This window comes from Silurus meridionalis, chromosome 26 (genome assembly GCF_014805685.1).
Source record: "Silurus meridionalis isolate SWU-2019-XX chromosome 26, ASM1480568v1, whole genome shotgun sequence".
Taxonomy (NCBI): Eukaryota; Metazoa; Chordata; class Actinopteri; order Siluriformes; family Siluridae; genus Silurus; species Silurus meridionalis.
Genome location: NC_060909.1, coordinates 17,548,320 through 17,574,836, shown reverse-complemented (window position 1 = coordinate 17,574,836; position 26,517 = coordinate 17,548,320). Strand labels below are relative to the sequence as shown.

Below are 26,517 nucleotides of genomic sequence, written 5' to 3'. Positions count from 1 at the left end.
TGTTTGATTATAACTCTGGGTGTAAAGACCACACCATAGGCATGGAAGTGATCATCAAAAATCAAATCAAAATATCAATCGTGTCCACTGTTAACAAAGGAGCATTTTAGTTGCACTGCCAAATCTGGGCAAAACATTGACCAGGTGGATTTCAAGATGGCTGAAAGTCTGGTGGCCCAAAATCTGTCCAGTGGTAATAACAACATTGACAGTTAACATTGGACATCCAGAATGACTTTTTTTGTGTTTTCCCTAGGTCATGTGATCAGGTCCCATTGATGTTTGAAGTGGTTGAACAAATCATACTATAATACAGAGGTAATCAGTTTTGATTTGGGTGTATGAGCTCTCTTCGATTGGACTTTCCATCGGTCAGCAGGTAGTTTTCATTACAGTTAAAGAGTAACTCGGGTGAATTTTATTATACACCAGAGTATACAGGATATAATTTGGTGCAACTGTGTATACGATGTGAAATATAGTGGCGTGAGTTGTGAGAGAAAGAGAATACGAATGAAGTTTGTAGGAAATGGGTACTGAATTTTTTTAATTTTTTACTGTGTTTTATTTTTAAACGGTATATGCATAAAGTACCATTTTTAGCGACTTTGTTGATTCAGTTGCTTGTGACGGTAAGGCAATGAGCAATGAATTTTGAGCCAAATTATTACATTTATTCAGTCAGTTAGAATAATGAGACATTTTGGTTGTCACGAAGCAAATGAAAGCAGAATCAACAAAATTCATCTCTGCAATTCAGAGGAAACAGAAGCTGCATCTGATGTGGCATTTAGATGTATTTACACTGTTTAATGCAGCTCAGAGGGACATGTAATGTGTTAACCTGGAGTTACAAATGCATAAATAATGTTTTGATATTTTCAACATTAACGTTGAATAGTGATATTTAAGCTTTTTTTTTTTTTTTTTTTAAAGAAGACTTTAAATGTGAAATTAAAACCGCCAGTAGGTGGCAGCAAGTCACTGTTAATAAGTGAGTCATTGCGATTGAACCGAATCATTTAAACGGGTGATTCATTCAGGGACGAAACACCATCATGTTTTTAAGAGACGCAAAACAGTGCTTTGGTTTTGTTCGGAATTATATATATTTGCGAAATAGAGCAAAAACAGGCAATGTAGTGTCTAAAACGTAAGTCTCTTAATATTAACGTATTGTTTATTGAACTTTTGGATCAAATCAATATTACATTTTTAATCATGCTGGGTTTTTTTTTTGTCGAATAAACTGCACTTTTCGTGTGATATTGATTAACTATATAAAATGATATGAATGCACACATGTTCTTCCCCCATATGCATTCTAAATGCATTTAAATAAACTTAATCATGCAGTGAAAAACACGCACTCTAAATGCGCATGCGCACTGGTCTAAACCTATTTACCATTACGTAATGCGTGCGTGCACTCTGTAAGAGGTGTGTTTTGTTTCGGTTTTGCGATATAATCGATAATGTGAAATCGCACTTTTAAAAATTACGTTTTTATAGTAGACCTCTAGCTGCTACTTCCGGTGGAAGTTATACCCATAATTATTTTTACAGCAGCGCCCCCGCGAAACAGGTACGTCACAGCAATTTCAGATCAGAAGTGGGCGGAGCTTATACAGTCTATAAAGGTAGGTGCGATACCGAGTTCGCGTTGATTTCTTTTCGTAGGTATGAGGAATTTTACATAGATTTTCATTGTATCGCGATCTATAATGAAATCGTTTTAAGCAAGGTCACTTTTCAATGCGTACATGCAAGTTAGGAAAACTGCGCACGGTTTTCTTGGTATTTTTTTGCTATTTTAATTTCAGTGGCTCTAACGCTTAATGTGGCTCATATATAAAATATGAAACGTATATAAATTCGGGGTGTAATGGAACGGTTCAGTACGTACCTCGTTTTTTAAAATCAGGGTTTGTTTGAATTTCAGTACGGGTGTGTGTGTGTGTGTGTGTGTGTGTGTGTGTGTGTGTGTGTGTGTGTGTGTATGTGTATGTGTATGTGTGTGTGTGTATATATATATATATATATATATATATATATATATATATATATATATATATACACACACGTAATACTATAGGAATACAATCTGGATTTATTTTAAAGTAGTCAATTAGCAGCTTTTATTGCAGTACAGATTTAATGTACTCTGAAAAATAACTCAACATACAGCCATTATTATTATTCCAAATAGTTTGCTGGTATCCACTCGGAACAGACCTCGCAAGGGTCCATCAAAGAAGTCGAATCCTCGTGCTGTGCGTCAGGTGCAGAAGATGCTTTAAAAAACAAACACGTGTGCTGCAGAGGTTCCACTTGTCAGTGCTCAGACCATACACCGGACTGCAACAAGTTGGTTTGCATGAGCCTCTTTTGAAGCTGGCTCACAGGAAAGCCCTCAAACAGTTTGCTGAAGAACAACCTGTCCTAGATCATAGATTACTGGAACCATGTCCTGTGGTCTGATGAGACTAAGATAAACTTGTTTGGCTCAGGTGGTGTTCAGCATGTGTGTCTATACACTTTTGAGGAGTACCAAGAAAATTGTGTCTTCCCCACTGTCAAGCATGGTGGTGGTAGCATCATGGTCTGGGGCTGCGTGAGTGCTGCTGTACTGGGGAGCTGCTGTTCATTGAGGGATTCCATCATGTACTGTGACATTCTGAAGCAAAGCATGATGCCCACCCTTCAACTGAAGCAGCAGATTTCCATCATAATAATGATCTTAAAAACACACAGCCAAGATAAGAATTGCTTTGCTGAGAAAGGTGAAAGTGATGGAGTGGCCAAATATGTCTCCAGGCCCGAACCTTATTGAGCACCTGTGAGGATCCTCAAGCGGAAGGTGGAGAAGCGCCATGTGTCTAACATCTGGCAGCTTTCACGATGTCATTATGGATGAGTAGAAGTGGATCCCAGCAACAACCTGTGCAGCTCTGGTGAATTCTATGTCCAGGAGGATTAAGGCTTTGCTACATAACAATAGTGCTCACACAAAATATTGACACAATATTTACCTCTAATGTGAAGTTATTTTTAGAGGACAGTAAATTTGTACTGATCTACAAGATGCACAGGGTGAAGTAATATAAACATTTTTCTTTTTTTCTTTTTTTTTCTTTTACTCCTGTACTGAACCCTCCAGTCCAGTAGTTGGCGCAAACGCGTTTTAATATTTAATGGCCACTTCCTCAATTCATAGAAGAAGTCGCAGCTGCTTTTTAGCATAATTTCGTGACGAGACTGAGCTGATTCACGGCTCTAGACGGTGGTAAATATCGTTTAATCAACGTTTATTTGCGCTTGTACATTATGAGACTTGTGCTGAAATACACACGGACGCAAAGAAGCCGTTAGTGTAGAACCTGTAGGCGAAAAGGTTCCGGTGAATGCGCTGTTAGCTATGCTATGCTATTGCTATGCGTTTTGATTGGACGCCGGTGGCGCGATAGAGGCCACTGATTCGATAGCTGATTCCTGATGAGCCAATAAAAGCAGAGGAGGCGGGATTTAACGGGGGAAGCGAAAGTATTATTGACGCATTTCTTGTGTTTTGGTTTTAGTGCCTTGCAGAAAAATGTGTAATAAATAGCACGCATTTGATTGTGGCATATTTTTCTTTTACTCTCTTTTCAGGTCTCCTTGGCAGTGAATGTGAGTTGACTGAGCTGCAATCATGGTGAGTGACTTTGGACTATGTGGCATATAGAAGTATAATATGTGATTTTGTACATGACAGTCGCTCGTACTTAATACTTGTGTCCTTTATTTTAGGGGGAACGAAAAGGAGTGAACAAATATTACCCTCCAGATTTTGACCCAGCTAAGGTAAGGAGTGGTGTCACAGTGAATCGTGTACACACACACACACATTTGTGCAACTATCGAGAAATGCAGTGTTTAAAATCGTGTGAATAAATGCGGATTTGTGATGTCGCAATGGCAACCATGCAAACTGTCTCCCTTTCGGTCCGCAGCATCGCTCCATCAATGGCTACTGGAACACGCATCCTCTGCGCGAAAGAGCCCGCAAGCTCTCGCAGGGAATCCTTATCATCAGGTAACACACACACACACACACACACACACACACACACACTCTCGCACAGAGATTGCGCTCATTTCTTGTGAATTTGTTCCACTCACTGAAACTGATCCTCTTATCACGTGCAGGTTCGAAATGCCCTACAACATCTGGTGCGATGGCTGTAAGAATCACATAGGCATGGGTACGTCTGCTGAATCCTGCATAATATAACCGTCTTCATATTGCACAAGTGTGCTTGAACGGGTTCTATAATAACTCCGTATGCTTCGCTTTTTAGGGGTCCGATACAACGCAGAAAAGAAGAAAGTGGGGAATTACTACACCACGCCGATATACAGGTCTTTTGAACGCCTTTTCCGTTGTACTGAGATGAAAGCTGATTCATGTTCATTGATTTAGTGATGCACGTGGTCTTATCTATAAATGTTTGTTGAACTGTAGATTTAGAATGAAGTGCCACCTGTGCGTGAATTACATCGAGATGCAGACGGATCCGGCCACGTGCGATTACGTCATCGTGAGCGGCGCGAGCCGCAAAGAGGAACGATGGAACATGGCGGAAAACGAACAAATACTCACCACTGGTACACCACACCGTTCACAGTGTACGATGTATGATTACTGGTCATGCTACTTGTATTTTACACCCCTGTCCTGTTCCTTCTTCATTTCTCAGAACGGATGGAGAAGGAAAAGCTCGAGACCGATGCCATGTACAAGCTGGATCACGGCGGAAAAGACAAAGAGAAGCTGCGCGCCGCCATTCCGTCTCTCTCCGAGCTGCAGGACCACCAGGCCGGCTGGAAAGACGACTTTGAGATCAACAGTGCCCTCCGCAGGAAGTTTAGGGTATGGAACGGAAAGGATCGCAAAGATTCTTGTATTTTTAAAGAGGCTTCGATGTGATCGATGAATGCGTTTGCGATGTAGGTTGAGAAAAAGGTCATGCGCGAGGAGGAGGAGAAGGACAACGCCACGAGGAAGCGCTTGGGTCTGTCGATACCTTTGGTTCCGGAGAAGGAAGAGGACAAAAGGCTCGCCTCGCTACTCACCTTCCAGACCCCTGGCTGTAACTGCTAAATTTTCCTTCTTTTTCTTTTTATTTATGTATTGTTTTTTGATTAGCTTTTGCAATTCTCAAATTTTTTGTGACATTCTCTTTTTCTCCCTCAGCATACGAGGACAGGCAGCTTACCAAGAGGCAGCAGATATTCTCTCGCTCCTGGTTTTCTCTGTCTTCATCCTCTCCTCCAGGGAACGCTGTGGGAAACCTCCTGAACAAACTGGGCCAGAAGGGCCGAGACGCCGCCGCTGCTAAAGCCCTGAACGCCACCCCGAACAGAACTCTGGTCCGCCGGAGGTCAGATGGGGCGGTGCTGCCGTGGAGAACAACAACCTGACGTCCCACATGTCCGTTTCCTGCCCTGATGTCACCGCATTAGATTCCGCCGATTCGTCTCGCGTAGGGGGCTTAGAGGAGAGACCGGTCAAGCCAGATGACAGACCAAGCACAGAGGAGAATTCTGGGAAGCCAGATGTGCATCGTGGGTTTGAAGGACACAGTAGGACCGAGTCCTGCTCTAGAAAGTCACTAGTGGCTGATTACAGTGACTCGGATTCAGGAACGGACTGAAATCGCTAAAAGTGCAGACGCTACATAAAGAAATAAATTTAATAAAGAAATCATTGATCAGTTTCATATGTTTTTGTGAAGTGGAGACAGAAAATGGACACGTCACCATTGCATAAATTATTATACGTGTAGTTATGTACAAGTTATATTACTGGCAACCTTCATTGCTTGCAGTATGCACCAACCAGGCGTTACATGATGACCACCTGCCTAATATTGTGTCGGTCCCCTTTTGCTGGCAAAACAGTTGTGACCCGTCAAACATCAACAGCATGAACTTCTTCAGCAGTTTGAGCTACAGGAGCTCGTCTGTTGGATCGGACCACACGGGCAAGCCTTCGTTCCACACGTGCATCAATGACCTCGGCCTCGGCAATGACCCTGTCGCCGGTTCACCACTGTTCCAGACCGGAAACAGCCCGCAAAAGCTGCAGTTTTATAGACGCTCTGACCCAGACGTCTAGACTAATTTGCTGCCTAATATATCCCACTTAGTGTGAGAGTGCTATTCACTTCACCGCTCATAACGTTATGCCTGGTCGGTGTGCACACGATCATCCATAATAATTCATAATTCATAACCTCACGCAGTTAATCGAAACCTGCCCGATTTGTTCTAGAGGGTAATAATAAACCGGCACCAGTGTTTATCGAGATCTTCCGGTAAACGTGTTCTCTTTGTTTGCACAGAGATGCTGAACTTTGGAGCGGTCAACAGCAGCAGCATTAAGGATAAGTTCGTTCGTGCCACATGTGGTCATTCGGGTTCACATATAGAGAAAGTAAAACACGGGGTGGCATTCCTCTGTCATAGCACATCTTCCTCGAAGTTTTCATGCATTCCGAGATGCTTTTCTGCTCGCCACATTTAGAACAAGCACCTGTTTTGGTCAATGGAGGCGTTTCGAACTTATCGGGCTGCGGCCTACCGGATGTTTTTTGTTTTACGCACCATTCTGTGTCAATTGTAAATGCTGTTGTCGGTGGCAAATTCCAGGCCAGAGGTTTCTGAAAACCGGATTTTGAAAGAAAAAATTCCATCCGAAGTTAGAGTGCTTTTGAATATATTTCATAGCAAAGTGAAAGTCTGATTTTTGCCCAGGTTTAAACAATTAATCTTTTTGACAATTATCCAAAATGGTTGATTTTTTTACACCAAATCAGAATAGGCTTACAATCCTAGTATTGAGTCTGTAAATTTATTCTAAACCAAATTCTCTTCAACCTTCAAGCTTCTACACTTTCCTGCTGTGGATGGACACTAAAGACTTCTCTTTCTGTATTTCTTTTTTATTATTATTATTTTGAACATTGTACATTTAATGCTAAAGATGTCCAAACTGTAAGAGAACACCTGGAATTGTGTAGTAAACTAAGCATTGTTCAATAACCCAGAATGTGTGTTGTGTTTTTATTTATTTATTTATTTTTAGATTTATTTTGCTTTGATGAAAAACATGAAAATGATGGAATAGCATGTTGCTGCAAAATGCTGTTCTAGCCTTTAATTTTGACTAACAGTGTCCCTGGTAAAGCATCCCCACATCATGCTACCTCCTCCATGCTTCATAGTGGGAACTACACATCCAGGTACTTTCCCTACACCCTCTGTATCTCAAACAAAGACACTCTTGGGCTCATCAGATTAAAGGAGAGATTTCCACCAATCTAATGCCCATTACTTAGTTTCTTAGCCCAAGCAAGTCTCCTCTGCTTGTTCTTAGGAAGTAATGGCATATTTGCTGCAGTTTAAACATGAAGGTCTGACTCGCAGTCTTCTCCGAACAGTGATTGTTAAAATATGTTGGCCACTTGAACTCTGAAGCATTTGTGGAAAACTGTGTTTTTTTTGTGGCTGGAAATTTTTATAAACTTATCCGCTGCAGCAGAGGTAGCTCTTGATTTTCCTTTTCTGAAGCGGTCCTCTTGAGAGGAGAGTTGATGGGTTTGGTGAGTGCACTTGGAGACATTTCTAATTGACCTTTATTTCTTTAATGTTGAAGGAGAAATGGGGACATCCTTGGGAAGTTTTCCACAAGAAAAAAAAAAGATTTGTTTTTAATTTTGTTTGCATCCAGACATTGACCAGGATCTCGTTGTGTTGTGTGTACTGTTCAAATTAAAGGATATGTTGGTAAGTAAAACTTATTTTTACTAGCTAAGTTGGGAGTGTTAAAAAAAAAAATAAATGTGTGGATTTGAATTGACCATTTTTTCTAAGAATGGCAGTGCGAAAAAGACTGGAAAGGAAGTGGGATGACTTGTTCAGGGAACAATGTTGACGCCTTATCAACCTGTTTATACAGATGTTACCTGACTTTAGATGTTCGTATTTGTTGATTGTCCTTAAACGCAGGGGAATTGTGCAAGACCCATGTAGGATGGTCGAAGAGGAGAGCGCACCTACACCTGCGTTTGCGTTGTCCGATGTTGCTGTAGTACAGGATGCATCTCCTGTCTGTAAGGATGTGTTTTTTAATGCTGTTCTTCTGGATTGTGTTTGTGTGTGTTTTTGCTCAGGTCAGCACCAGTATTGAGGGGTGAGTATTTATTAAAAAAAAACAAAAAACCCCAACACTTTTATGAATAAATCCCTACAAGTTTGACTTTGTCCTTCGAGTGTTGAATATGGTGTTTAATTTGCTGCTTATATTTTTCCATCACAGGTACAGGAATCTTTTTGTAGGACATTGTGTGTTTGTGTTAATTATTATTATTGTTGTTGTTTTGATTTTTCCACATGATAGACATCCTCCTTTTCCTGACTATATTTACCCATATGTTCCTCAAGTACCGTAAGTCCTGAAAGCTTGATGTTCTGAATAATTTGTATTCTATAATCCGTAAAATGGTGAGTCTTAAATGCTTTGGCAAGAATCCACAGTACAGCAAACACTGCTTGATACCCAGCTCATATTTGAATCAGTGAACATTTGTGTGCTCTGTTTGCAGACGGTTGTCGGACTTTGAACGCGACCCAAAGTAAGTAATCGCCCTGTCAACACTATCGATCATTCAAATTAGTTATTTCATTAAAAGGCCCATTTTAGCATTAACAAACTTTAGCGAGAGTTGTGGAAATTTCCAAAAAGCAGGAAGATCTGCCATCCAATCCTCACGTTTTGGGTTTAAACAGGTTTGTTGTTGTTGCTCCATCTAAGCTACAAGTGGGAAATGAAGAAAATATCCTGCTGGAGGCGTTTGGACTTTCTGAGCCAGTCGTCGTTACTCTCTTGGTGTACGATTATCCACAGAGGTCTGTAATGCTGTTGCAGGGAACGGTCACCCTGAACGTTGATAATAACTACAGCGTCCTCAAAACCATAAAGGTAATTTCGAATGTTTTTTATGATCAGAGAAACAAATGGTGTGAACAAAACGAGAAACGTGCCACAAGAATAAAACCTGGTTTAAATCTGCCAGTATAAATGATCTAAGGGGGAAGCGGTAGCCTAATAGTTAAGATGGTGGTGTGCTGATCAGAAAGCATCGTCTTTACCCACGTCAGTTGCTCTGTATTTGTTTTTCTAGTAGAAATACAAAACCAACAAACTGTTAACAAACATGAATGACAAGATCCAAAATAGGCAAGACCTAAATATGTAATGGAAAGTATCTAGAGTTTCCAAAAAATAGGAAGAGTTTTTAATGAAGATTGTGTTTTGCTGGAAATCTGGCAGAATCTGTACATGGACTCGACCTGGACAAATCCCTCATTAGAAGGGAATCAAAAAAATTGAAATGCTGAGTTCTCTTACATAGGAGTCAGGATCCTGTTAAAGACTACCAGGTCAAACTGGGGTACGTCTCCTTGCCATCGAAAAAAAAATCACACAAAACTCCACCATAAAGGCATTCATGGCCATTAAAGTGTTTGGGTGATGAACTTCCTGTTCTAGTAGCTTAATGCTTCCTCATTCAGCTAGGAAGAACTTGCTTGCATGCTGAAGTTACAGATGCCTCTCCAGAAGAAATGGGACAATCCATTAATCGGGGTGAACTTTCCAACTGGTTCTGGAAAAAAGTCAATCTTTCACCTCCATGTTTCATTACACATGTAGGTGCTCATGAAACCCTGTTGCTGCTTTTTTTTTGAGGCTCACAAGAGAATATAGAAGAACTGCACCATTCAACGTTATCAATGAGATGTGCTGGACCCGAGTAATAAAATCGAATACCCAAACTAGTAATGAACAAGTGTAATAATGACTGGTTTAATGAGTTTAGCCCTAGGCTAGAAAAGACCTTATGAGTTCAATACAGCCAGAAAAGCAGATGTTTGTTGATCATTTGTTTTGAACATGCTTGTCAGATACCTCCAAGAGCCCTGCAGCAAGAAACAAGAGTCAGCAAATATGTTGTGCTGCGTGCCTTGTTTGGAAGATTCCAAGAGCTTGAGTACGTCAGTCAAGTGTCTTATCGGTCTGGGTACATCTTCATCCAAACCGACAAGACCATCTACAACCCAGGAGACACAGGTAAGTACTGTAAGACATAAGTGAAAGCCTGTCTCTCACTGTGAGATGTTTATTATCTGCTCTCTTACTAGACATTTGGCAAATTGATCGATGCCACGTCTATAAATATATGGGCATTAGACAGTTATTTATTTAAACATACATTTAATCTTTTAGCTTTAAGCCAATAAAACTTGGCCAAATCAACTACTTTGTAGGTTCTTTTAAAAAGACAGAAGTGAGGTCAGGAAAGACTGTGGTGAATGACAGAAATGTTCATTCCCTGATGAGTAAAAAACTTTCTAGCAGTGGACAAATCAACACCACTGTGCACCATTGATAAGTCTCAAAAACAGGTAGACGAGATGAACATTTGCCAAAAGCATATAAAACCTATACAGTGGAACAGCATCATATGGAGAGATCTGAGAAAAAAGAACCTGTATGTGAATGGTGAGAAGAAAATAGTAATGGAGAAGGGAAGAAACTGCTCACGATGCAAAGCATACCACCATATCTTCTTGTCGCATCGGTGTGTACAGCCGCCATGAGAATTAGTGCCCTTTTTATTTTTGATGATGTAAATGCAGGCAAAAGCAGCAGGATTCGTTTGGAGCATTGTGAATTCTCTGCTCAGGTTCAGCCAAATGTTTTAGAACTCATTAAACAAAAGCATGCATTGCGAATGGACAATAAGCCAAATAATAATTGGAATATTTTTTGTTGTGTTTGATTACCTGCACTATTTGGCTAACGTTATTCCTTTTTTTTTTTTTGTAGTTCGCTTCAGAGCCTTTGCCTCTACTCCAGAGTTTCAGGCTTTCAACAGTACAATTTCTGTCGAAATTCAGGTATTCACGATAACTTTTGTTTTTGCCACAAATATCAACTCCAAGCCCGAAATCTATTGCTAATTATGTATAAACGCTTCAGTGCAGTTCTGTCTGTAAGCAGTGATTACAATCTCTGCTTTTTCAGAACTCTGATGAAATTACAATCCATGCACAACCCGAGGTCAGAGCAGCAGACGGGGTTTACACCAACACCTACGCACTCTCGGACATTGCGAAGTATGTATAGGAATTGTGCAATATTTGTATATTGAAATTTCTTCATTTTTTTTTCTTCTCAACATAGCATTTGTACTATTTTATAGAGAGGGCAAGTGGAAGATTGTTGCCAAATTTGACAACTTGAAAGAAAACACATACAGTGCACCCTTTGAGGTGAAGAAATACGGTATGTATACAGATTTGATCTGAACTGTTGGATACAGACACAGAAATTAGAACATGACAAGTCAGGTTTTTTTTTTTTTTAAAACATATTGCAAATGCAGATTTTCACATCAAATGCTGCTCCCATTAGGGGTCACCACAGCGGATAATCCTTCTCCCCCGCCACCACCACTGTCCTCTACATCTTCCTCATTTAAACCAACTACCTGCATGTCTTCCCTCACCACATCCATAAACCTCCTCCTTTCCCTTCCTCTTTTCCTCCTTCCTGGTGGCTCCACCCTCAGCATTCTCCTACTGATATATCCCATGTCCCTCCTCTGCACATGTCCAAACCATCTCAATCATGCCTCCCTCACCTCGACACCAAAATGTCCTACATGCGCCGTCCCTCTAATAAACTCGTTTCTAATCCTGTCCATCCTCATCTCTCCCAACAAAAACCTCAACATCTTCAGCTCTGCTACCTCCAGCTCCACCTCCTGTCTTCTATGTTTCATATTTGTATGCGCATGATTGAACATACACAATATGGACGCCCGACCATTAGATTTATGTGCTTTTTGAAAGCTCTAGTCCACATTTAATCCTTTGTGTTTGTTAAGATTTGGGTTCATTCAGCCAAAATGGTGTTGGTCAGGTATTGATGTAGGTGTGGTGAGGAGGCCGCGGGTGCAGTCAGAGTTCTATTCGATCCCAAAGGTGTTCAGTAGGGTTGAGGTACGAACTACAGCAAGAGATCTTCCACTTCATTCCATGTAAAGCACATCTTCATGGTTCTGTGCATACTTTGTACAAATGGCTTTGGGTATTATTATGCTGGAACAGGGAAATTAACATGAATGAAGTGAATTGAAGATATTGAATCCAAAGACTTCCAAAGGGTGGGGGACACATACATCTTTTGTCGTTACAACAAATTTCCTGAACACTCCCTGAAACATTTTTGATCCTAGAACTCCCAGGATTCAATGTCTCGCTGGTGCCGACAAAGTTCCATCTGAGTTTAGAAGATAAAGAATTTGAGGTGAAGGTGTACGCCAAGTAAGTGCCATCTTACAATAATTCTATTAATATTAAATGTGACTGATGAGCATCTTGTAAGTATAAAAGATGACTGCGGGTGAGTTTTCTTTAGAGAAAACTTTGAGGTTATAAAAATTCAAAGCTATATATTTGCAGTATACTAGACTAAGTAATTTTTATTGTTTGGGTTTTTTTTTTTCTGAAACATGATCATTTCAGATTCTCTTTCTCAACAGCTTCTCATGTCTTTGCTCAGATATTTGTATGGCGAGAAAGTAGATGGCGTCGCCTACGTGGTGTTCGGAATAGAGAATGACGGAGTGAAAGTACGAGTCTCCTCCATGAAGCAAGTCAAAGATGTGAGTGCAATATAAAGGTGTTTGTATAGGACCTCATTAGCAAGTGAAAAAAATGTTAATGGAAACTGCATATCTATATACTGGTATGACATCATTCCTTGTTTAAAAAAAAAAAGAATAAAATCCACTCGGCATTTCAGCTTTCATTTTCTGATATTTACATCTAAAAGTTCTAAACAGATTTAAAAATTGAACCACTTATTTGTAGGTGATGGTGTTGGCGGTTTGTTTTTGGGCACTGCCTTGCTGATAAATAACGCATTATCTTGGTAGATTGGTCGAGAGAATGATTTTGTAAATGTATTTGTTTAATTTCTATATTTAGATTTTTCAATATCTTATTTATAATATAACTGAGTTCCATCCCTATTAATAATTAGTGAGTAGGTTTTAGAAGCATGCCAACCGAAACCATGACGTTACCTCCATATCAGTGAGCTTGTATGTTTTGGATCGTGAACAGATCCTTTCTTTCTCTTCACTATGGCCTTGCAATCACTTTTGACTAATTAATTCCGACTAATTTTCATCCCTGATGATTTACAGCTGGATGGTGGGATTGCCACTTTGACCATTGATGAACTTAAGAAAGCCTACCCTGATGTCAGCCACTTAGACGGCTTGTCCATATATGTCAAAGCTTCCGTGATGACCACCACAGGTAGAATGCCTTCACTTTTGGGGATTTTAGCTGAAACACTCCAAGTGGATTTCTGGGCTTCCTGTTTAATATAGAAACGTTGTCAAATGTTTGTCTAGCGGTGTCTGAGAATGGGTTTTCCCTTTAGCAACTACAGCCTCTAAAAAATAAACAAACACTTTGCTAGGAAATTCCGACTCAAGAAGCAGACTGAACAGCTTATAAAATTGCATTTGATCCAGTACATCTTACTATTTTGCACAAATCACTTGAGTGGCAGATGGACGTTAACGAAGGGAGTCTTGACATAACACTTGCAAACATGTCCTATTCCCAAAGCATCTAATGCATGTTTTTGACTTTTTTTTTTTTTATTATCAGGAAGTGACCTTGTGGAGGCGGAAAAGTCGGGCATTAAAATCATCTTAGCACCGTACGTTCTTGCCATTAAGGACACGTCAAGGTTTTATAAATCTGGCCTGCCGTTTGACTTGACGGTAACACACACTAACTCTAATGAATATCGTCCTACAGAGAATCGATCTGCTTTACGCTTTCCATTTCCTTTGATTGTATTTTGTGTTTCAGGTTACGGTCAGCCACCATGACGGCTCCCCGGCTCCAAACGTTCCGGTGAAAATCAGCTTCCTGTCCGCTCCTGTCAAAGTCCACAGCGGCACCATCAGGGTGTCCCTCAACATGCCATGTGGCTTTAGCGTCAGAACTATAAAGGTGGGTCCGAGGTTAGGCCACATTTACGATTTTATGATCACGCCATTAAAACCATTGGCAAGGCTTCATGATGTGTTCGTTTGTACACCTAAGTTACAGTCCATGCCTCTAAAGCAAATGTGACCAATTTGGCTCTTGAACGACCTCTGGTTGCATAGCAGTCATATCCTTTGTGAATATGCCACAAACTCAATTCATATCTTTTCATAGAACTTGTTCTTGTTGCCCATCACTGCAGGTAAATACGGTAGTCCCAGAGCTGAAGCCTGAGCAGCAGGCAAAGACCGAATGGCCGGTGGAGGCGTCCATGCCTTTCAGCGTTGTAGAACCTAACCATCTTTACATTACTGTAGACAAGAAGGAGGCAAAATTAGGAGACACTGTGGACTTCCACCTGCATCTCAGCTTCACATCCAACCAAAAAAGGACAAACCCTCAACAGATTTCATATACCGTAAGAGACAGTTGTACTCCTGCTGTTTAGTTTTGCTTTCACATTCATTCACTTGCTCATTGTTCTCTGTATCGTGTCTATAGGTGTTAAACAAGGGAAAGATGATCCGGGCAGGCAAAGTGAACGTAACCGAGTACGACGTGGCAAACTTTTCCCTGCTGCTGACGCCAGAGATGCTGCCTGCTTTCCGCTTTGTGGCATACTACATTTTGCCATTCCCTTATTCATTAGATGTGATGGCCGATTCCCTTTTGGTGAATGTGGAGAGCCGATGTTTGGGATCGGTGAGCCGATTTGCGTTAAAGCCTCTTGTGCTTTGTTTACTACTTAGTCCAATTTGAAGCACTTGGGGGTGTGCTTTAGAACTTGGGTGTGCTTTTTGTAGCTCAAGGTTGAACCGTTAAGGGGGGAGGTGAAGGAATCGTACTCGCCTGGCGACAGCTTTAACTTTCAACTGAGGGGCGACCCCGGAGCGAAGGTCAGCCTTGTAGCCGTGGACAACTCTGTGTTCCTGTTGAGTGAGAGTCGTCTGACACAGAAGAAGGTTGGCACTATCAAAAAAAATATTGAGTTCATTTGTTGAACCAATGAGCCATTAATTCAGTTTGTGCCAACAGATTTGGGACACGCTGGGGCATGGGGATTTGGGCTGCACTTCAGGCGGAGGGCAGAACAGTATGGGTGTATTCCAGGATGCAGGACTGAATTTTCACTCAAACTTCATAGCATCAACTACAAATATGATGGGTAATTTCTTTTGTGTGTGTTTTCAAATGAAACATCTAATCTCCATTCCAAATGTGGAAATCCACAATAGAAGGATTCTTATAACGTTTACCTTGGTTTAGTTCCATGCTCCTGGAAGATCAGGAGGAGGCGCTCGGCTGAAAAACTGCATCTCCGGGACAAGCTTGGTAAATGATTATCAGTATTGAAAAAAATACATTGTTTTAGAGTCCATAGTATTTATCCATTCATGTTTAATTGAGGAGTCCAGGAGGAACCGGATGTGTCAGTAACACAGTGGCCACTGATTTTGTGTATGCGTTTAGAGAAGTCCTATTCCGAGAGGTTTCTACGGCGCTGCTGCTCCGATGGCATGAGGGAGATTCCCATGGCGTACTCGTGCCGCCGTCGTGCTCTTTACATCACTGAGGAGTGGAGCTGCGTGATGGCTTTTCTCAAATGCTGCTCGAAGTACAGGGGTGAAGAGCTGGGAATCATCGTCACCCCACCACCACCCACAATCGGATCTGTACCTGGGGGTACATATGCTGGAGGGGCTCTGTTCCAACCCCCCCTTTTTTGTGGGATGAAATTAATATTTAAAAATGCCATTGTTAAATTATTGACTGTTCTATAACAGCAGCTCAAACTACAGGTTTGATACTAACAAGGCGGAAAAAATAAAAATGTTTACGGCCATACCACTCTTAAAAAAAGTGAATGCTGTGTAATCAATAATAAGGACTAGTTGTAGTCTTGATGTTACAAATTGTTTTTATGGTCATGATTAACTTCGTTACCAATATACATACTTTATAAAACATTTCATTATTTGCTATTTAATGGAGGCATTTTATTATTTTATTTTTTTAGGCGTTCCTAGCCTTGATGTTATGCCTTTGCATATTCCTGGCCTTTATTATGATCCTCGGGTAGCTGGACCTCTTTCATGGCCTCCCGCTGGTTCTGTTGTTCCTTCATTTGGTGGTGCAGCTCTTGCTGGTGATTCTGGTCCTCTAGTTCCTGGAGGTCCTGTAGGTCCTTTAGGTCCTGTAGGTTCTTCAGGTCCTGTTGGTGGTTATGGTCTTGGTGCTCGTCCTGCTGCTGGTGCTCTTGTTCCAGCTTTTATTCAAGAAGGTCTTAGTGTCACGACGGGTGTGGCAGGACTCCACGCACCTACAGGTAGTGATGAGTACTACGACAAGCTAGATGACATTTATGTACGCACCAAGTTCTTTGAGTCCTGGCTGTGGACAGACGTCCAACTTCCTGAAGCACCTGGGCCAGATGGGTAAGCATGACCTTATTTTTATTTTTTTTATTGGTTAAATAGTGTCACGCAATAAACAAGTGCACAAACTCTTATCAACTGTTTATCTCTTGAATAGAAACTCTTCCACATGTGTTTCTTGTACAACCCCAATTCAAAAAGTTGGGACAGTGTAAAATGTAAATCAAAACAGAATGCAATGATTTGCGAATCTTAACCCGTATTATATTCACAATAGAACATTTGAAAACATTACATTTTTAAACTGAGAAAATGTACCATTTTAAAGAAAAAATAATTTTTAAATCGATGGCTGCAACACCAAATAAAATTGCAAAACAGTTGAATATTTAATCATTTACAGTATATAATATAATAATAAGAATCTGGAGAAATCTCTGTGCATAAGAAACAAGGGTGAAAATCAACATTGGACGCCTGTGATCTTTGGGCCCTCAGGCAGCACTGTATTTAAAACAATCATGATTTTGTAAGTGAAATCACTGCACATGAACACCTCCAGAAATCATTGTCTGTGAACACAGTTTGCCACATCATCCACAAAGGCAGGTGAAATCGCTATCGTGCAAAGAAGGCGGCATGCGTAAACATGATCCAGAAATGGCGCCATCCTCTCTGGGCCAAAGCGCATTTAAAATGTACTGAGGCAAAATTTAAATTTGTTTGGGTGTCGGACAAATCGAAGTTGTAATTTCTTTTTGAATACCATTGACACCACATCATCTAGGCTAAAGAGGAGAGCAATGCCGCAACTTAAAGCAGGCAGGGGATATCAATATCATTAAAATATACTATCAGGCCCACTGTAGTCACTAAGAGTGAAAAGAATGGCCAGAAAAGGAACTTAACAAAAGGCTTAGTTGCAAAAGAGACCTCCCTGATGGTCCACCACATAGTACTAGAACCAGGGTTAATGCTTTTTTGTATTTGTATTATTTGTATTATTAAAAAAAATGCTGCATATGAGTGCACTATATTTACTTCTTTACAGATTGGCAGTAGCACCAGTGGAGTCTGTTCTCCCTGACAGCATCACTCAGTGGGGGATTCTGGGGATCAGTGCATCAGCTAGCACAGGTAGACTACATTTTCAAATCAATTTCCTCATATTATGTCCCTCTTTTTTTTATTTTTATCTAGCTACATGCCTTTCTCTGTCAGGTTTCTGTGTAGCCGAGCCGTTCAATATCCGGGCATGGAAGCCGTTCTTCATCAAACTTAGTCTCCCTCGCACCGCAGCCAGAAACGAACATGTTGAGGTGAAGGCCGTGCTACACAACTACATGAGCAAGGACCTGAAGGTAACTTGTATTTATATAAACTTGTGTTTATGATGTTCCCTGTGTTTTTCCATTGGAAAAGACACTGAATATTGCACACTGTTCATTAAATGTGTGTAGGTGCTGTTCATCTTGTCAAAAATGGTGAATATGTGCAGTGTGGCATATACTGAGGATCACAAGCAGGAGGTTTTTGTGCGAGCTAAATCCTCTGTGCTCATCCCCTACACTGTAATCCCGCTCAAAACAGGAGAGCTCCCCCTGCAGGTCACTGCTGTGTCACACAGCTTCACTGGACGGGACGCAGTCCGGAAAACACTCTGTGTAGTGGTGAGGCTTGATGAAAATTCAGTGAAATTAAATTATATATATTATATATATATATATATATATGGAACAAATATACGGCATATATGTTTATTTCTTGCTGCAGATGGAAGGTATTCAGAAGATGGATGTGAGGAGTTTTGTGTTGAATCCTGCTGATAAAGGAGACAGTGGTAAGATCAATTCCTGTTACCTTAGTTTACTATGCGTTCAGAGAATGAATCTAATCTTTGCGTGTTGGATCCTCAGAAGGAAATCAAGTGATTCGGATGAAAAGAGCTACATTGAGTTTTGTGGTTCCCAACTCTGTTCCCAAAACACTTGTCAACATCAGAGGTAAAATAATGTTATTCTCTGTCTCCACTGTCTTCACTGAACCCTTCATGTCATTTCCATGTGTGTTTTAGGTAATCTGTTGGCCGACAGCATTGATAACTCTATCAGTCAGGACTCGCTGGCGGCGCTGATCCAGATGCCCGGAGGCTGTGTGGAGCAAAACCTGGCTAGCATCACGCTCCCGCTCATCGCTGTTCATTATCTAGACCGCAGCTCGCAATGGGAGAGTGTAGGAATCCAGCGCAGGGAGGTCGCCATCTCATACATAAAAACTGGTAACATTGAGGGATGGTGTAAATTCAATGTCTGCTTTTATAAAAAATTGTGGTAGACAAATGATAATTGCAAACCACAGTGAAAAACCATCTGCTTTACAACAATAATAATAATAATTATTATTATAATAATAGTAATAATAATTATAATAATAAGTAGAAAAACAATTCACACCTTTGGTGCTTGGCCCCCTAATCATGCTTTGCTTCTGTCTTAGGCTACGAGAACCAGCTTCATTACCGTAAATCAGACGACTCGTATCCACCATATAACAATGAAGGAACAAGCACATGGTATTTATTCAATTTATATAGATCGAGTGATATGTAAACCGCATATTTGATTGTAATATTTGGTGTGGAGATTTAAAGCAGGAAGTGGATAGGATTAGTAAGGAGGAAGTGAGAGCAGCGATTTAGAGGAAGAGTGGAAAGTCTGTAGTACCCGATGACATACCAGTGTACAGAAGCATGGAGATGTTTAGGAGAGATGATGCATGAGGAATGGAGAATGAGTGTGCTGGTACCGGTTTGTAAGAATAAGGGAGATGTGCAGACCTGCAGTAACTACAGGGGAATAAAGTTGATCAGTTACATCATGAAGTTATGGGAAAGAGTAGTGGAAGCCAGGCTGAGAGAAGAGGTGACCATCTGTGAGCAACAGTATGGTTTCATGCCGAGGAAGAGCACCACAGACGCATTTTTTGCTTTGTGAATGTTGATGGAGAAGTATAGAAAAGGTCAGAAGGAGTTGCATTGTGTGTTTGTGTATTTAGAGAAAGTATGTATGACAGGATGGAGAGAGGAGTTGTGGTATTGTATGAGGAAGTCAGGTGTGTCAGAGAAGTATGTGAGGGTGGTGCAGAACATGTATGAGGACAGTGTGACAGCAGTGAAGTGTGCAGTAGGAACGACGGTTTAAGGTGGAGGTTGGACTGCAGCAAGGATCGACTCTGAGCCCTTTCCTGTTTGCAGTGGTGATAGACAGGTTGACGGACGAGGTCAGACAGGAGTCTCTGTGGACTATGATGTTTGTGGATGATATTGTGATTTGTGGTGAGAGTAGGGAGCAGGTGGAGAAGAGCCTGGAATGGTGGAGGTATGCGCTGGAGAGAAGGGGAATGAAAGTCAGTAGGAGTAAGACAGAGTACATGTGTGTGAATGAGAGGAAGGGCAGTGAAGTGGTTGCAGGGAGAAGAGGTGGAGAAGGTGGAGTTCAGGAACCTGGGGTCAACAGTGCAAAGTAATGGAGAAGTGAAGAAAAGAGTGCGGGCAGGGTGGAGTGGGTGGAGAAGAGTAATAGCAGGAGTGATTTGTGATAGAAGAGTATCTGTGAGAGTGAAAGGGAAAGTTTATAGGACTGTGGTGAGACCTGAGATGTTTGGTTTAGAGACAGTGGCATTGCGTAAAAGACAGGAGGTGGAGCGGTAGGTAACAGAGCTGAAGATGTTAAGCTTTTCGTTGGGAGTGACGACGATGAGTTTATTAGAGGCACAGTGCATGTAAGACACTTTGGAGATAATGTGAGGAAGGCACCATTGAGATTGTTTGGACATGTGCAGAGGAGGGACATGGGGTATATCAGTAGGAGAATGCTGAGGATGGAGCCGCCAGGAAGGAGGAAAAAAGGAAGACCAAGGAGACAGTTTATGGAGGTGGTGAGGGAAGACATGCAGGTAGTTGGGGTGAAAGAGGCAGATGTAGAGGACAGGGGGGGTATGATCCGGATAATCCGCTGTGGTGACCCCTAATGGGAGCAGCTGAAAGATGATGATATGACAAGTGATTTGGTCCTTTGGCTCATTTTAAAGTAATCTTCCTTCTCTCTGTGTCACAGGATCACAGCGTTCGTGGTGAAGGTGTTCTCCATGGCTTATCCGTTCATCACGGTGGATAAGCAGAACATCTGTCGCCCGCTGCTCTACCTGCTCAATCACAAGCAGCTTCCATCTGGAGCGTTCGAGGAGGACAACCCGGTCTATACCACCTCCATGACGGTAAGAAAAGAGAAAGTTTTGCCAAATGGGGGAAATCCTGTGCAGTATGTAGAATCGTTTTTTCACGAGAGTATGAAAGGTGACTTTTCTACATAAATGTATCTGAATGTGTGTGTGTGTGTGTGTGTGTGTGTGTGTGTGTGTGTGTGTGTGTGTGTGTGTGTGTGTGTAGGGAGGTCTTCAGGGTGCTGAATCCACGGAAACTCTGACTGCGTTTGTATTGATAGCATTGTCCGAAGCTAGGAATGCTGTTAAATGCAGCAGTTCAGAAGTAAACACAGGGGTGATTCTCACACACACAGTATCCGATCACCTAAAACATGCCATTAAACATCCTATTATTATGAACCAAACTAGTAAACACTGTGTTGATTCTGTTCTTCTGTAATAACTGATGTTCAGGGTATCGGATTGAGACTACTGGATCACGGTTCTTTGGATTTGCTGTTCCAAAGAGCAGGAGTGTATCTAAAGGAGCGGTACCACCGGCTGCGCAGGCCGTACTCTGTAGCGATTGCGTGTTACGCCCTGGCTGTGAGCAATCAGGGCTGCTCGAAGAGCGTGTTGCTGAAATCCGCATCAGCAGGTACTCATGGACTCAACTTGCAGTCTGTACATTTACCGGTTTTCTTTCTTTGTGAGGGCGTCAGTAAAATTCTGGTCCTTTTGATTGCAGACCGTAAGCACTGGCCAGATGCAGAAAACACGTTCTTCACGCTGGAGGCGACAGGTTATGCACTGCTAGCCCTGCTTAAAGGAGGCCATGTTCAGGAGGCGGCCGCTCCGTTTCAGTGGCTGAATCAGCAGCGACGGGTCGGGGGAGGATTCGGACCCACCCAGGTGTTGATTACTAGTGAATTTTGAATCCAACAGTGGTGGTAGCATTGTCTTGGGGATTCTTAAAGAGGAGATACTTATCAACTACAAAGCCATTAATCTATAATTGCAAGTGGCACTTTTCACCAAATTCCCTTCCTTTTCTTGTAGTCCACCATGGTGGTACTACAGGCTCTGTCCGAGTACCTGGTGAAGGTACCTCCTCCAGCTGACATGAATCTGAAAGTGGTACTCAGTGTTCCTGGGCGCTCAGATATTCACCAGGCCTTCACCAAACATCTGGCTCATGTGGCATATTCCTTCTCGGTCAGCACTTTTTTTAACTAGCTATTCCAGTTGACATTGTGTGTACAGCATGTATATATAACACTCTTATTTGTCACACAGGTGCCTACAGATCAGGACTTCTCAGTAATGGCCTCAGGAAGTGGTCAGGGGATCCTGGAGGTATGCTCCCGTTAAACCCAATTATTAGCTACAAAATTCTTTTGTTTAACTATTTTTTGTTTCGCTCGGCAGGTGGTAACTGTGTATAACGAGTTGCCTGATGTACACAAGAAGAGCTCCTGTAACGGATTTGAGCTGAACGTCTCTATTAGCGAGAGCGATGGTGCGTCTAACTTAAATTAGACCTGCAGGATTACTGATGTCAAAGATAACTAATAAAATGTCCTGAATATAAAACATAGTACAATGTAAACACTCTTAGCAGCAAATGTAAAAAAAAAAAAAAGATGACGCGACGGACATGAATAGTACTGAGTAGGTTGTTTTCAGTGTTTTCAGTCAATGTTTTGTGCGTTACAGAGAAGCCTCCAGCAGAGGTCGAGAAGGTGTATAAACTCAGTATCAATGTAAGGTAAGCCATTACCTTGTAAAGCATATCTTCATGGCTTTGTGCACAGAGGCATTGGAAAAGGTTTGGGTCTCCTAGTTCCTATACAGTTGTGTGCCTCCAACTTTGTTTGAGAAGGAAGCACATATGGCAGGTGACCCACTGCCTGTATAAGAATGTGGTTCAGTGTTTATTAGTGTTTTGCCTGATCAGAGCGCTGGAGCAGCATCAGGTGCGCATGGCTGTGTTGGACATCAACCTGCCGACAGGCTTTGAACCAGAGAACTCCGACTTGGAGCTGGTGAGGAACTGAACGAAAGTTCAAATCACCTCAATCGACCACAGCAGGAAGATAAAAAAATTGTTACAAAAATCAAAGACAAAATCAACCGTATAGCAGCAACATCAACACAGAGCAAATCCAAAAGCATGAAGGCAAGAAATCGCATTAAATTGGAGGCAACTGCAAAATCAAACAGCAAGACCAAACTGTGGTCGCAGAATGATGATGGAAATGCTTGTTGTGTAAAGTTATTTGATTTGTGTGCTCTCTGCTCTCACAGCTGACCAACGCTGTGGATCGCTACATCAACAATTTCCAAGTGGTGGACAATCTGAGCGATCGAGGTTCCCTCATCATTCATCTGTTCAAGGTAACATGGAGGACTACGTGCTGATCGTCAGACTTTTTAATAAAATGCTGTAATAATGTACTCCGTGTGTGTGTGTGTGTGTGTGTGTGTGTGTGTGTGTTCAGGTCTCCAACAAAGAGGCAGACGTCATTACGTTCAGGCTGAACCAGAAATTTAAAGTGGGCCTCCTGCAACCGTCTACAGTTACTGTCTACCAGTATTACAATCCAGGTACACACGAGACTGGATATTTCTACACCTTTACACACTTCTGCATGTTTGATCCAGCTGAGAGTTAAACTGTGTGTTTAGATAAACGCTGCAGCAGGTTTTACACTCCACCAGAGGACAAGGAGCAGCTCAGTCAGATGTGCAAAGGCAATGTTTGCCGCTGCACGCAGGGTAAGAAATACGTTTACACACGCACACACAAATACCGCAAACTGTATTCATACACTGCGTACGATTGGACCGTTATAGGTGACTGTTGTGTAGTGAAGACGGACCCTCAGACAGTCGCAGCGAGAAAGACTGCGGCGTGCAGTGGAGTCCAACATGGTAACTACAAGACGTTCACTTTAAAAAAAAAAAAAAAAAAAAAGGCAGAATTCCACATGTAAGCAACAACACTTGGTTTTCCAGTGTACAAGGTCCGAGCGTTAAACGCGAGTATGAGCCAGTATGATCGGTACGAGCTAGAGATCCTGCAGGTCATAAAAGAAGGTCAGTTTATCTACAAATATTGTTTAAAATTGTTTTGCATTGAGTAACTTTAAACTGTGTGTGCGCAGGCTCTGAAGTTGGTGTAAAAGAAAAGGACACGCGAGTGTTTCTCTCTCACGCTGGCTGCAGGGCGGGGCTAAATCTGCTCACGGGGCAGGACTACCTCATCATCGGTCCACCCTCTGACATCTGGCAAGCAGGCAGTGATGAAAACGGGTAACGCTGAACAAGATCCCCTGTATCTTCATCACTTGTAGCTAATATGCCAACAAGTCTTTACTGATATAACACAATTACATAACTCTTAACTGTATATGTAAGTACTTTGTATGTATTTTTTTTTTCTTTTCTGAATGTATACTCAGTAGGGGTGTAACGGTATTTCTAATCGACATATTAAGTGGTGGACCACGAGTTTGTTTAGTCTCTTTTTAAATTATTATTATTAAGCTTGTAAACATGCACAACAATGCCAGGGGCATGGAAAAGAAACTACAGTTAGCGCAGTGTCACTGTGACTACTCGCTCTGTACCAGAAATACGATTTGTTTTGTGCACGCATGAAAAGCGCAATAGACTCTTTACATTTTTCTTTGTCCAGCTTCAAGAATTTCCCTTAAAAGGAGAAAATCCGGATAATTCCCCATATTGAAGGAGTAAATTAATGAAGGATGGAGGGAATTAAGACAAATATTAAATGTAAAACAAAAACAATACACAACTGTGTGTGTATTTGTTTTACATTAGCTAATACAGATGTGTATGTAATAGTGTGTGTGTGTGTGGGGGAGGTTTACAAATTTAAACTATTTAATTAAATTTTTTCATTTATATCATTTAATTTAATCAATTTAATTTGTGCCAATTTAATTGCTTACTCATTAGATTTATTCTATTTTTTATAAAATATTATTTCATATTATTTAACCAAGCAGGCATTTTATTTAAAATTGTTTTAAAAAGGTCAACTGTTCAAATGTTGATAATAATAAACTGCATTAATAATCAATGACAAGCAATATTATATTTTGAATTTCTCACCCGAAATTGAACCGAAGCGGGAATTAAAACCCGAGGTACGTACCGAACTGTAAATTTTGTGTACCGTTACACCCATAATACTCAGTATATACTCTTCCACAATTACACGTTTTTCTAAAATCATTTAATCTGCGATAAACCGGGGCGTGAGATTCGAACCTCGGAAAAACGAGGGATTACTGTGTTCATTTGAACCTTTTTTGATTCAGCATCGCTTCTGTTCTCTCCTTTCCAGTTACACGTACACTCTGGGGAAGAACACGTGGGTGGAGCACTGGCCATCTGGTGCATGTGACAAATGCGCAGAGCTCGACAATTTTAGCGCCAAACTGCAGAACGATGGCTGCCAGACCTAAGAAATGCCACACACACACGCTTACTACACAACACAATATAAAAGCCAGTCTGCTACACTACAAGACTTTTTTCCATGCCAGTCCTTAATTTGGTTAAATCTTGTGTTCAGTTTAAATTTGCACTTTATGAATCGCGTTACTGCATCTCTATGTGCAGAAATATATATCTTTCAGCGTGCATTCTTTACTGCTTTGCAATTCCTTGCATCTTTAGTTATGCTACATGTGTTCACAACAATTGTAGATGGTACAGTCCTGCTATTTCTTGTGTCATAGCATGGATTCATTGAATAATGTCTATTGCATGTATGTGTAGCTTGTATACTATGAGACTTGGTAAATAAAGCTTGATTCTTGCTGGGATCCCATTTCGGCTCCAAATCATGTTGATTAAAAGATCTCTGTAGTGTCTTTTTACGCGCTTTTTTTTTTTTCCATTCATTCATCCATTTGTACAAGTAAATAAACACTGAAGGCAAATGAAGCACACCCCTACACACACACACACACACACACACACACACACACACACACACACAAATGGTGATGTTTGTTAAGATCTGTTATCTGTGTTTTGTTGAAATCTTTACAGTAAGTGCATATCCAACTACGGACCTTGGAACCGACGTCCGCGAAGAGCAAACACGAACCTCGTGAAGACTGGGACAGGGATCAGGATGAAAAACTGAATTTTCCAAATGTTCCAAATGTTCCAAATGTTTTTTTTGTTTGAAAAATGTTATTATATAACATTTAAACCTGTAATTAAAGGGGTAAAAAAAAATCAATACAAATCTATTTACTTAAAGATGAAATAGCAATTATTTATGATTGAAGGGAATTAAGTGAGTTTGGTGTATTTATTTGTATGTTTATTGCTTTGAGGGAGGAAATAATGAAGAATTTAAAGTGTCTGTTCAAAGGTGTATGTTTGGGCCAATTTATTTTTCTGTCCTTTGAATTGTTTGTGTGTATGTATATATATATATATATCTATATATTATATTTAATCTGCTTAATAACACGTAACACCGCTATTTATGATCGTTTAAATACTTCATGGATGAATATAAGGTTTATAGAATGCAATTAACCAAAAAGAAAAAAAAAGAGGTGACTGTGAGTGTCTGCTGCTATGGAAGAACCTGATCATAAGCACCAAATTAAATTCAATAGATATATTTTTGAACTAAGAAGTAACCACAAATTTAAAACCACTTCTATAGAATATATAATCGAAAATGTCCAAATGGCACCCT

The 26,517-nt window shown here is 41.0% G+C and overlaps 2 protein-coding genes across 7 annotated transcripts; both read left to right on the top strand.

Annotated features, from left to right (window-relative positions):
• The first annotated feature begins 1,047 nt into the window (after positions 1-1,047).
• yju2b (YJU2 splicing factor homolog B) lies at positions 1,048-5,749 on the top strand. Of its 5 annotated transcripts, none has more exons than XM_046840007.1 (10): positions 1,048-1,153; positions 3,652-3,694; positions 3,790-3,843; positions 3,993-4,075; positions 4,189-4,244; positions 4,341-4,401; positions 4,505-4,647; positions 4,740-4,912; positions 4,994-5,132; positions 5,237-5,749. In XM_046840007.1, exons 2-10 carry the CDS (start codon positions 3,692-3,694, stop codon positions 5,461-5,463), a joined length of 939 nt encoding a protein of 312 aa, XP_046695963.1. In that variant the 5' UTR covers positions 1,048-1,153; positions 3,652-3,691; the 3' UTR covers positions 5,464-5,749. The 5 variants fall into 5 exon arrangements, with proteins under 5 accessions (XP_046695963.1, XP_046695965.1, XP_046695962.1 ...); XM_046840009.1 differs by lacking the exon at positions 1,048-1,153 and adding an exon at positions 1,623-1,640; XM_046840006.1 differs by lacking the exon at positions 1,048-1,153 and adding an exon at positions 3,173-3,286.
• A 2,296-nt stretch (positions 5,750-8,045) lies between these two features.
• On the top strand, positions 8,046-25,626 carry LOC124379865 (complement C3-like). 2 transcript variants are annotated; one of them, XM_046840474.1, is made up of 43 exons: positions 8,050-8,236; positions 8,444-8,491; positions 8,649-8,678; positions 8,833-9,025; positions 10,009-10,174; positions 10,934-11,004; positions 11,132-11,223; positions 11,310-11,392; positions 12,348-12,435; positions 12,674-12,776; positions 13,323-13,437; positions 13,798-13,913; positions 14,005-14,148; positions 14,387-14,602; positions 14,686-14,886; positions 14,988-15,146; positions 15,220-15,349; positions 15,451-15,516; positions 15,655-15,867; positions 16,202-16,619; positions 17,611-17,696; positions 17,781-17,920; positions 18,020-18,229; positions 18,333-18,399; positions 18,476-18,562; positions 18,634-18,837; positions 19,056-19,131; positions 20,675-20,834; positions 21,007-21,117; positions 21,237-21,420; positions 21,511-21,674; positions 21,822-21,977; positions 22,059-22,118; positions 22,191-22,281; positions 22,479-22,530; positions 22,720-22,807; positions 23,070-23,159; positions 23,264-23,369; positions 23,451-23,540; positions 23,619-23,696; positions 23,781-23,861; positions 23,930-24,077; positions 25,138-25,626. In XM_046840474.1, exons 1-43 carry the CDS (start codon positions 8,142-8,144, stop codon positions 25,256-25,258), a joined length of 5,397 nt encoding a protein of 1,798 aa, XP_046696430.1. In that variant the 5' UTR covers positions 8,050-8,141; the 3' UTR covers positions 25,259-25,626. The 2 variants fall into 2 exon arrangements, 1 of the variants encoding a protein (XP_046696430.1); XR_006924541.1 differs by lacking the exons at positions 22,720-22,807; positions 23,451-23,540; positions 23,619-23,696; ... (1 more) ...; positions 23,930-24,077; positions 25,138-25,626 and having other exon boundaries at positions 8,046-8,236; positions 23,264-23,282.
• The last annotated feature ends 891 nt before the right edge of the window (positions 25,627-26,517 follow it).